The sequence below is a fragment of the Oryctolagus cuniculus genome, chromosome 7, assembly GCF_964237555.1.
Source record: "Oryctolagus cuniculus chromosome 7, mOryCun1.1, whole genome shotgun sequence".
In the NCBI taxonomy this organism is placed as follows: Eukaryota; Metazoa; Chordata; class Mammalia; order Lagomorpha; family Leporidae; genus Oryctolagus; species Oryctolagus cuniculus.
In genome coordinates, this window is record NC_091438.1 from 30,170,029 (window position 1) to 30,182,081 (window position 12,053).

Sequence of the window (12,053 nt, forward strand, 5' to 3'; positions counted from 1 at the left end):
TAGCTCTGATCCCCCTCTCCCCCATCCCCGATCCATTCTTGGCTTAGCCTGTAAATAATGCAAATAATTGGGCAATTCCCATAAGTATTTGATTTTCTCCTGTTCCGGTCCTGATTCCTTGAAGTCAAGGAAATTGGTGAACAGAGTAGTTGACTCAGTGCAATTAACATATAGAGCTGAGCCACACTATACAGTCAGGCAGTCATACCTAACTAACGTGCTCCCTGGTTAAGCAGGTAAAGGAAACATGATTTAAATCACGCCAAGCCATCTTCCAAAGTCACCAGGCCCAGAGCCACCTCCCGATTGGCTTCCTGGCTCCTGTCCTGTTTCCTATGTCCCATCTTCCACTCAGCACCCGGTGTTATTTCCCATGGCCTTTAAAATGAAGTACAGTCATCCCTGGCAATCCATAGGAAATCAGCTCCACCCCTGCCCTCCCCCACATGAAAATCAAATCCTTTATATAGAATGACAAATAACTGCACACAACCTACACACAGCTTCTGGTATGCTTTAGACCATCCCTGGGTGACTTACAATACCTATCACAATGCACACGCTATGTAAATAGTTGTTAGACTGATTGATAGAAAATAATGACAGGAAAAAAGCCTGAGCATGCTCAGTGCAGACACAATTTTGTTCCTTAACATTTTCACTTTGTGTTTGCAGGAATCAGCAGATGCAGAACCCATGGGGAAGGAGCCCTCAGATATGGAAAATGGACTCTACATACTTCTTGGTATGGCAGACAAGCCCCTCAGTGACAATCCCTCTGTCTATTTAATCTCACATTTTGCAGTCACTCTCACTGCTCTCTAACCTTCCCTATGCCTCTCAGTCCTCCTAAACTTTCACTTCCTAGTGCATCAGATGATGACCTACAGACCTTTGCACATGTGCTACCCCCCTTGGCCTGAAGGGTAAGCCCTAGGGAAAACTCTGCCACATCTATCAGGACTCAGCAGAAAGTCATTTCCATAGAAGCCTGGCCTGACCCTCCCTCCGCACTAAGACTTGGAGAACTTTCTCCTGTAAACCCAAAGTTCATACTCTCTGCTTTCCCTATCTTCCCACATACCACATGATGTTGAAATGGTCTTCCTGAAGGTAAGAACCCAGAGACAAGGTGTCTGGTTTCACCACTACATTCCGTTCCAGCAAAGCATCTGGAATACATCAGGTGCACAGTGAGTTATCTTTATTGGTTGAGTGAGTAGATGAAAGAAAGGTTCTGGTCATTCAGCAAGGGAGCTGCATGAGAATAGAGGCTTTGTTCTGCTCACTAGTCAACAACACTGAGACCTTTCTGAGGACAGCTGAGGGCAGCTTGATGGAGTGAAAAAGTCAGGTATTGCCCATGTCCTTCCACACATCCCTAGGGTCCAGAAAGCATTTGAGAAGTACAAAGACTTAGCTCAATCAGGAAACAATTACACTCACCTTTTGTGTCTTTGCTATTTGTCACTCTTTATAAAGCAAGACATTTATTTTTATTTACTAAGGGCTTATTTTTCTTTAAAACCATCTTTGAAAATTATGATAGATGTGGGGGCTGGCATTGTTGCATAGCAGGTTATGCCAGAATTCCATATAGGCACCGGTTCAAGACCTGTCTGCTCCACTTCTGATTCAGCTTCCAGCTTGGGAAAGCAGTGGAAGTTGGCCCAAGTTCCTGGACCCCTGGACCCACATGGGAGACCTGGGAGAAACTCCAGACTTCTGGCTTCCGCCTGGCCCAGCACTGGCTGTTGCAACCATTTGGGGAGTGAACCAATAGATGGAAGATTGATGTTTCTCCTCCTCCTCTTTCTCTTCCTCCTCTCTTTCAAACAACTAACTCTGCCTTTCAAATAAATAAAAAATAAATATTTTTTTAAAAAAATTATGATAGACAAATAACAATGAGAAAGGATAGGTGGCTCCACTTTTTGCTAGAAGGCAAGTTTTTAATGGTTTCCACTCTGGTTTACCAATGTTATGATAAGAACAGTAGAACATTGGCCAGTGCCGTAGCTCACTAGGCTAATCCTCCACCTGAGCTGCCAGCACCCAGGGTTCTAGTCCCAGCTGGGGCACCGGGATCTATCCCGGTTGCTCCTCTACCAGTCCAGCTCTCTGCTGTGGCTCAGGAAGGCAGTGGAGGATGGCCCAAGTTCTTGGGCCCTGCACCCGCATGGGAGACCAGGAGGAAACATCTGGCTCCTGACTTCAGATCGGCACAGTGTGCTTGCCGCAGCGCTGGCTGTAGCAGCCATTTAGGGGGTGAACCAACAAAAAGGAAAACCTTTCTCTCTCTCTCTCTCTCACTAACTCTGCCTGTTTAAAAAAAAAAAAAAAAAGAACAGTAAAACAAGCTGACTCCAACAGGCTGCCCTCAGTGCCTCCTGAAACATCTTGATCTTGCTGAGTACAAGCAATATCAAGACTAGACAATACCTAGTACTTCTCTTTTCACTTAAAACTATCAAGATGATGTCCATTCTTCCCATTAGTGTCAAAACAGGATGCATGCCATCATCCACAACTCGGATATCAGAATCACAAGCATGAAATAAATCAGCAAATTGTTGCTGAGAATATAAGAAAGCATGAGGGGCCGGCGCCGAGGCTCACTAGGCTAATCCTCCGCCTCGTGGCGCCAGCACACCAGGTTCTAGTCCCGGTCGGGGCGCCGGATTCTGTCCCAGTTGTCCCTCTTCCAGGCCAGCTCTCTGCTGTGGCCAGGGAGTGCAGTGGAGGATGGCCCAAGTGCTTGGGCCCTGCACCCCATGGGAGACCAGGATAAGTACCTGGCTCCTGCCATCGGATCAGCGCGGTGTGCCGGCCGCAGCGCGCCAGCCGCGGCGGCTATTAGAAGGTGAACCAACGGCAAAGGAAGACCTTTCTCTCTGTCTCTCTCTCACTGTCTACTCTGCCTGTCAAAAAAAAAAAAAAAGAAAAGAAAAAAGAAAAAGAAAAGAAAGAAATAAAGCATGAGGCTTGGGTGTTGAGGGACCAGATGATCATTTCATTAAAAGTTTACTGCAAATTGTGATCATATCAAAAATGTTCAATGCAATAGTGTTAGGGACATTAAAAGCTTAGTGACAGTAAAGCCTGACTTGAATGATTCACTAAATCGGCAACAACCACAGAAATCACAAAGAGAGATTATTGTCCAACTCAAAAATCATTAATATTTACTTAAAGTCTTTTATATCAAAAGTCCTATTTTTACTAAACAGATCAATGAAAGAAGTAAAAGCCCTCTCCGCTTTTTTCCTTTAACAGGAGATCAAAGTACAACACAATGAGGTAATTGAATTTGCTTGAAATCAAATTTAAGTAAAGTATCTTTTTTTATTTTTTATTTGAAAGGCAGAGTTAGAGAGAGGCAGAAGCAGAAAGAGAGAGAGAGAGAGGGAGAGAGAGAGAGAGAGGTCTTTCATCCCCTGGTTCACTCCCCAGATGGCCGCAATGGCTGGAGCTGAGCCGATCCGAAGCCAGGAGCCAGAAGTTTCTTCTGGGTCTCCCACGTGGGTGCAGGGACCCAAGCACTTGGGCCATCTTCTATTGCTTTCCCAGGCCATAGCAGAGAGCTGGATCAGAACTGGAGGAGCTGGGGCTCAAACCTGTGCCCATATGGGATGCTGGCACTGGAAGCGATGGCTTTACCTGCTGCACCACAGAGCCAGCCCTGTGAAGTACTTTTTTTAATGTTTCTTTATTTATTTCTAAGACAGAGTGATAGAAAAAGAGAAAGAGAGGTCTTCTCTTGTACCCCTGCAGCCTCATGGGAGTTCTGAAAGAAACTCTGGCCTTCCAGCTTTGGCCTGGCCCCCAGCCCCAGCCATTGCAGCCATTTCGGGGTAAATCAGCAGATGGAAGATTCTCTCTCTCTCCTTTTGATCTGATGGATCATTCCCCAAATGCCTTCAATAGCCAAGGCTGTGCCATACCAAAGCCAGGGACTTGTATCTCCATCTGAATCTCCCACATGGGTGACAATAACCCAAGCACTTGGGCCATCATGCACTGACATCCGGGTGTATTAGCAGAAAGCTGAGCCAGAAGCAGAGTAGCTAGAACTTGAATCCATATGGGAGGCATATTGGTGGCTAAACCCATGTGCCACAAGGCCTGCTGTATGGAGCCTTTTTTTGAGTAGTTGAGCCTCAAAATGGGAACCCAGTAACAGTTGGATTAGTTTTTCGCTTATGTTATAAATAAAACTCTATTATGAAGACAAATTGATATAGGTCATGAACTGTTGCATTTTCACAGTCTTAACTATGAATCGTGTTTAAGGATACATTACAAGCTAGAACTTAAAGTAATAAATTTAGCCTTTGCCAATAACAAACTGCAGGCTAAAATCTCTCCCATCATGGATACCATCAAAGATGGGTACAGTTAGGACAGAAATTAAACATAAATATTTCCTTTCCCAATATAGAGTGTATAGACCATGAAATAATTCTTAACAATAAATATTTATTAACTATGGTTTCTAAGAATGAATATGAAAAATCTTAAAATATAAAAATATAAGAAAATAATTTTATTCATGCAGCATTTTCATAGACAGTGAACATAGCCTAAGTCCATAAGCTTCTAAAGTGAAATGAGCTGGTTGGCTGGGAGGGGACAAGGTGTGAGGGGCCACTATGCAGTCAGGGTCACAGCTCTCCTGGTGGACTGTTGGGTTCCTGTAGGCTGGGTCTGGGTGGTGCTCCTTCTGGTGCTGGGCTTGTTACTTATACTTTTGATTGCTGTTTTCACCCACTTGGCTTGTGGATCAGCACAGACTTTTAGGCCACGTTTGGTAATAAAACTGCAATGGAAGAGAAAGACAGAAAAGTTAGCCACATTCTCTAAGCCTCAGGGCCTTAGGTCAGACCAGACAGGAAGAGTTCTTATGCAGAACAACGGGGAGAAATAGTCTTTCAGAACCATAAGACCATAAATGAACACCTTTCTTCTGGCATCTATCTCAACTCAAGGGAGAACTACCTCTAGAAAACTCCTTGGTTCATCCTAATTGACAGGCCCCTTTTCTCATCATCCAGTTTAATTATTGTATCTTCTTCCATTCCAAAACTACATGCACTCATCTGATTTTTTTATTAAAGATAATGTATTTTAATTTTTGAGGAGAAATTTTGGAATAATGTGTTAGGAAGAACTGCTGCTTCTAAATATGAGGTCCTGGAAAGAAAGCAGTGCCACATAGGCTGCTTTTTACCCGTATCCTTGAGCTACAGTAACTAATTAAGCACACACTCTTCTCAAGTCTACCCCTAACCATGGCTGTGTGGACAAGTCCTGACACAGGTCAGCCATCTGAAAACCCAGTCCTCAGAAGTAGGTGCAGAATTCACCTGATTCCCTATAAATTAAATTAGAATGGAGGACTAATCTTTATTTTCTGACTGCATTTTCAGAGGAATCATTATTTGATAGGACTTCAGGGAGACAATTAATAAGAAAAACTAAAGTGCTATTGGTTAAGTTGAGGTTTTCCTATATGTTGACCTATTTTTCCTGAGGAGGGCAGCATTTTTATCAACTGTGTTTCTGTATTTCTGTGCTTCACCAAGTCAGCTCTGGGGATTCAAACTCACATTACTGCTTTCATGGGGCCCTCCTTGATGGTGTAGGTCCTGATCCTGTTCACTGGCAGTGGCTGGGTAGTCAGACTGACACAGATACTCTTATCTGGAACTTCACTCCCCACACCTGAAGGGGAAAACAGACAAATAAGCATACAACTCAACAAATATCAAGCTCCATAGAACAATTGCCTGTTAGATTATTCTAACAGTGCTGTACAAATACAAGTCCAATTGCTCCTTGTAGAAGAGATGGTTCACATTGGTATTCTCAGTGTCTTACATATCATAGATTCTTAGCACATGCTTGACTAATTAAAAAAATTGAAATCATGGTATTATTTCAGGAACTTCATGCTAAGAGAAAATAACAAGGTGTTGTCCATCTACGTTTAGTTTCACCAGTACACCAATGATGGCTAGCAGATGCCCCAATGGCATTCATTCACTCATTCATTTATGCAACAGCTCTTCATTGAGTGCCTATCATGACCCTAGTATTTATAGCACTAATTAATACAAACATTGATCCTGTTTTCATGGAGCACATCTATGCCTCAAGTAGGCAATAAACAGGTAAACAGAGAAGATCATTTGAATTAGTTATAAGCACTACAGTGCTATAAATGAAGGAGCAAAAGAATCATGCAATGAAGACTCCTTTCAGCAAGGCGACCTCCAGTGAAGGGGGGCAGCTTTCTTTTCGCTGAGTAAAGGTGTTCTCATTTTAGGAAGTAGCTGCTAAAGCATTCATCCTCAACAGAAATGACCCAAGGGGAATTGAAGTCAAGTGTGGGGAATGATCTTCTATTGCAAGCAGCAAAACAACTTGGAGGAGTTAATAATATCAAATGTTTAGCAAAAATCTAATCAACATTTCTAAGTGCTGATTTTCTCCTTAGCTGGAGACACTGGCATTTGCTTCACAGAGAATCCCCAGCTAAAAAGCATCTAAAGTAGCCACCAGTGGTGATCAAGTTGTATCATCCCATCAGAAGGCATTAGAGAAAAGCGCCCAGGAGCATTGCTTTTCCTCATCTCTGATTTCTCATCCTCAGTGCCAGTCTGCAGGTTCTTGACTCTCTAGCTCTCTGCCAGTTTACTTTTCCAATGCTAAACTACCCCCGAACCCAGGAAAAGCCACAAGTCTGCATTTTTGCAGAATCTCTCAAGACCAAAGAATTCTATATTATTCTAAACAACAAAACATTTCTTTATTTTCAGCCATGTTACTGTGTCTGTATTAGCCATTCAAACATCACCTTTGTTCAGGCTGTAAAGTTGAATCAACACAGATATTGTTTTGTTCCATTTTGGTCCATAAGAAGCTAAGTCCCGGTGGGAATTATAGAATTCCTTCAAGTAGGAAATTTGAGACAATATCTGCAGGTCTCCTCGGCATCCCTCAGATCTGGACCTGTATCACATAGCACACCTATTGTCTTGGCAAAATGCTAGCCACGTGGCAACACGGGACCTGATTTAGTAGTTTGAAACTGGGTTTCACCAGTATCTTTGGTTTTGTCCACAATTTCAAGAAGTTCCAGATTTTGCCACCTTTATTTATGGACTCTCTCAAGGATGCATGATCAGGTCATGATATTGTAGTTAAGTAAGTCTACAAATCAAGATTACACGTAAGTCTATAATTAACTCTGGCCAGAGCGAGGTTAATTAAAGCTGAATCTCATCTGTCTGTGTCTTGCAACCGTGTTTGCCTGTGTTGAAGCTGTCAATCTACCTGTTAGTATTCACTATCACCTGATCTCTTACAAGGTCAAGAAAAATGTATCACAAATGACAATATTCATAGCAGTGATAATAGACTCCTCTTCATACTTAAAACTAATATTGATTTTCCAGATATGAAGTTATGGATGCCTAGTCATTTTTATTTTGCTTTTAAAAAATATATACATCATCTATCTCATTCCCACATTATAACTGAACTCCCAAAGATTTTGAGAATTTATCAAGATCAATGTTTAATGTACAAAACTATAAATGCATTTATAATCATCATCACCTTTCTGTAAATAACAAGCAAAAAGTATTATTTGTAGGGAGATCTAATATGATTAAAGAAGTCACAAATAAATAATCAGTCATAAAGTGTATTTAATTTTAATCCCAAAATAGAAAATCTGTTATTATAGTTGATTTTAGACTGATAAGCATAGGCCCAGAGTGGTTAAGACACCCTAAGTCCCCCAAATTAGGAACCGTATGAGCCCAGATACTAACCAAACTCTCTCCCTGTCTCAGGAGTCTAGAGTGGAAATTACCATTCCCAAAATGCACATGGAAAGCAGGAGAATTGAGAAAGCTGCTTATTCCACGTAAAAACTGAGCTAAACCCAAAATGGGTGCCCCCTGCCTCAAATCCCTGTTCTTATCCAGAGCTTCTCTGCTTACCTTCCACAATGGATGTGGTGAGACAGCAGATGCAGAGGAGGACCAGGAGCAGACGTCTCATGGCTGAGGTCCTGCTGAGCTGTGCTGGGAGAGTGAGGATGGGGCTCCGCAGGTGCCTCTTTTATTCCTCCAATGGTCAGCGCACTTCCTGTGGGGACAGGGGACTTTCAAGGTGGGTGTGGAATTGTGGAAAGTCTTTGCAATGCTGATGCTTTTTTTAATTAGAAAAAAAACTTCCTTTGCTCTGTTCACATTAACCCCACACCTTGTGGCCTTTTCCCTCTCCTGTGGTTAAACGTGTCAATGAAACCAAACGCATGCACAAAAGAAAACGTGGTTGTTTCTTCTCCAGCCACCAATCTAAATTCAGATCTTCCAGTGCAGACATGCCCCCACGGCTGTGGAGATGTCACAGCCTGGCAAGAGGACAGTGTAAAGGAAATAAGGTGGGAGCAGCCACTGCAGTCCAGCCAACCTACCTCCTGGGACGTGTGGCTTCCACAGCCTTAACTCAGGAGCCTCCTGTGCCCCTGTATGCCAAGGGGGGGCGGGGGGGGGGGAGGGACGCTGCTGCCACTCTGGAGTTTCTCACCCTCTGCTCTTTTTCTTCTCATTTCTCTCCTCTGCCCTTAGTTAAGTTGCCCCCGTTTCTTCATTTGAGTCTCCTCAGGTACCTACAAAACATTTAAATAGGTATTCTGAGTATGTCTATGTATGTATGTTTGCTTTATGGCACCTTAATATAAACACCTTTTTTGATCTTTTGAAAAGTTGTCCTGCAACAACCTTATTTTGAAAAAAAAATATGATTTACCATTGTGATAATTTTCATTTTAAATGTTTTTTGTGACCCTCCTTTGGTATACGTATGTTTGCATAATTGTGATCAATACAAATACTATTTTAACATCAATTTAAATATTTCAGGGCTGGGGTCATGGCACAGCAATTGGGCTAAGCCACTGCCCACAAGTCCAGCTTCCCAAATCTGAGCACTGGTTTGTGTCCTGGCTGCTCCACTTCTGATCCAGCTCCCTGAGAACATGCCTAGGAAAACCACAGAGGATGGTCCAAGTACTTGGGTTCCTGCCATCCACATGGGAGACCTGGATGGAATGCCACGCTCCTGGTTTTGGCCTCAACCTGTCCTGGCCATTGCAGCCATTTAGAGAATTAACCAGCAGATAGAAATGGTAGAAAACATTTGTAATCTATACATCTGACAAGGAGTTAATATGCAAAATATATAAAGAACTGAAATAACTCAACAGCAAAAAGGAAACAAAACCACCAAATAATCCAATTTAAAAATAGGCAAATAATCAGAATAGAGATATCTAAACAGAGAACATACAAATGGAAATAGGTACATGAAAAATAAATGCTCAGTATCACTAATCATCAGAGAAAAGCTAATTAAAACCACAATGGAGTATCACCTCATGTATGTTAGGATGACTATTACAAAAAAAAAAAAAAAAAAAAAAACAGGAGATAAACATCAGCAAGGATATGAAGAAGAGGAAACCCTCACATACTGTTGATAGGAATGTAAACTGGTAACAAAACATATTTTTTAATTTTTTTTTATTTGACAGGTAGAGTTATAGACAGTGAGAGAGAGAGAGAAACAGAGAGAAAGATCTTCCTTCCCTTGGTTTACTCCCCAAATGGCTGCTATAGCCAGCACTGCGCTGGTCTGAAGCCAGGAGCCAGGTGCTTCTTCTGGTCTCCCATGTGGGTGCAGGGGCCCAAGCACCTGGGCCATCCTCCACTGCCTTCCCGGGCCACAGCAGAGAGCTGGACTAGAAGAGGAGCAGCCAGGACCAGAACCCGGCACCCATATGAGATGCTGGTGCCGCAGGCAGAGGATTAACCAAGTGAGCCACAGCGCCAGCCCCACAAAAAATATTTTTGAAATCAAATATTTAATATTTTAATTAAATTGTTTTAATGCAACTTTAAACAAATGCCAACTGGAAGACCAAGCCCAGTAACTTTTAGAGGAAATAATTTTCTAAACAACACGAAACACCAAGGAGAGCTTCTTCCACTCTGGCCACAGTACTGCAAACTAGGAAAATCATTATGAAAAATAGCATTAGGTTCCTCAAAAAATTAAAAACAGAATTACCATATGATCCAACAACATCACAACTGAATGTATACACAAAAGAATTCAGTATGCTGAAGAGATATTTACACCCCCATTTTTCTTACGATGTTATTCACAAGAGCAAGATACGGAATCAACCTAAGTGTCTACCAACAATGAATGAATAGATAAAATGGGGTACATACAAACAACAGAATCCTATTCAGCCCTAAGTGTGGGGGAAATCTAATAACTTGGATGAACCTAGAGGCAGAAATCATTAAAATAAGCCAGTCACAGAATAACAAATACCACATGATCTCACTCATATATGGAGCCTAAAAAGTGGATCTCATAGAAGACAATAGAATGGGAGCTACCAACAGCTGGGGCAGTTGCAGGGTGTTTCGGGGGTGGGAGTTCACAGGGGATTTTTTTGTGTGATTTTGTCTAAGAACACAAAACTTCAGTTAGATAGGTGACATTATCTATTGTACAACAAGTTGACATATTATCTATTGTACAACAAGTTAAGTATGTACTGTATTTTCAAAAACAGCTGAAAGTGGATGTAAAGAACTCTCACCACAAAAAAAGCCATGTGAGGTAATACATACATTGTTTAGCTAGAGTTAGCCATTCTACAATGTGTATATACTTCAAAACTTCGTGTTACTTATGATAAATACATACAATATATTTGCCAATTTAAAAAATAAGATAAAGTAGATAATTTTTAAAAAACCAGAGAAACACAAAGTCAGGAGATATACTTTATCACATTTTCAGTCAAATAGAAAATTTGGCCAGTGGCTAAATCATTATTTTGTGTATTGAAATTTAATTTCTTAAATTCCCAGAATGAATTATTCACTTTGGGTTTGTCAAAGCTACAGTAGGGGTTCTTGTGGAGAAGAATTAAGTCACCTACAAGACAATAGAAACCTAGAGTAGAGTGGAGATAATCTGATAATATGTGGACATCGACCAACAGTTATTAGTTAAGGGCTATTAGTCACAATAAAGTTCTTCCTCTGAGATGCTACGTCTGATCTGTCAGCAGATACCACTGGCTTTGTATCTCCAAAAGAGACTCCCAACAATTCTCACCTCCCTAAACCATTCTGCTCCAGTCCACCATCTTCTCTCATTTGTTCTCATGGGTTCAAGCAATAGCCTCTTAACTGGTCTCCATGCTGCCACCCTTATTCTCTTTCAGTTAATTTACCACGCCTTTCAAATGATCATCATATCACCCCCCTCCTCAGAATCCATAATGGCTGCCCGTTGTTATGGGTTAAATCCAAGTCTTCAAATTTACAAGTGTCTCCATGACCCATGCTCTCCTCTCCCATTCACTCGATGGCACCATCTCCTGTTCTAGAGACCTGTCAGTCATATACTTGCCTCAGAGCCTTTGCACTTAGTATTTTCTCTGTCTGATATTCTCTTTTTCAGATATAACAGCTCACTCTAGCTTCTTCTATTCTCAGCTCAAATACTACTTTCTCATTGTGAAAAGTCACCCAATTTAAAAGCATGCATTCACCCCTCCTGGTGGGATTTGATCTATTTTTGCTGCTCTATTTTCATTCAGAACATTTACAAATAACAGTAATCTATTTTTTGATTTATTTACTGTCTATCTCCTTCCAAGAATTCTTTGTCTTTTTCATTGCTGTTTCCTCAGAACCTAGTACGTGACACAAAGGAGCTGCTCAGTTAGTGTGTCCAGAATCAATGTAAGTGTGTATGAGTGTGTAACAGCATCGGCGTACAAGCATCCATGTGCACATGTAAACATCAACATTTCCACCTGCAAACCCCAGTACTCTGCAACATTGATACTGTTTATGTATGTGTGACCATAGAGCACAATGATAAAATCCACTTTTAAATGAAAAGATTCATTATGGACAGAAGCCAACAGATGCATGAGGAGTGTA

General features: G+C 41.6%; 1 protein-coding gene across 1 annotated transcript; it reads right to left on the minus strand.

Annotated features, from left to right (window-relative positions):
- Positions 1-4,517: 4,517 nt before the first annotated feature.
- Positions 4,518-8,239, minus strand: LOC100349255 (lymphotactin). The gene is made up of 3 exons (XM_002715218.5): positions 8,013-8,239; positions 5,610-5,724; positions 4,518-4,819 (listed from the first exon to the last, which is right to left on the minus strand). The coding sequence occupies exons 1-3, from the start codon at positions 8,071-8,073 to the stop codon at positions 4,651-4,653; spliced, it is 345 nt and encodes a 114-aa protein (XP_002715264.1). The 5' UTR covers positions 8,074-8,239; the 3' UTR covers positions 4,518-4,650.
- Positions 8,240-12,053: the final 3,814 nt, after the last annotated feature.

Excerpts from the sequence above, each read along its gene's own strand:
- LOC100349255 (XM_002715218.5), bottom strand. The coding sequence starts at position 8,073 with ATGAGACGTCTGCTCCTGGTCCTCCTCTGCATCTGCTGTCTCACCACA. Across the intron at positions 5,725-8,012 it reads CACCACATCCATTGTGGAAG|GTGTGGGGAGTGAAGTTCCA; the intron begins GTAAGCAGAGAA and ends TTTCCCCTTCAG. Across the intron at positions 4,820-5,609 it reads GGCCCCATGAAAGCAGTAAT|TTTTATTACCAAACGTGGCC; the intron begins GTGAGTTTGAAT and ends CTTCCATTGCAG.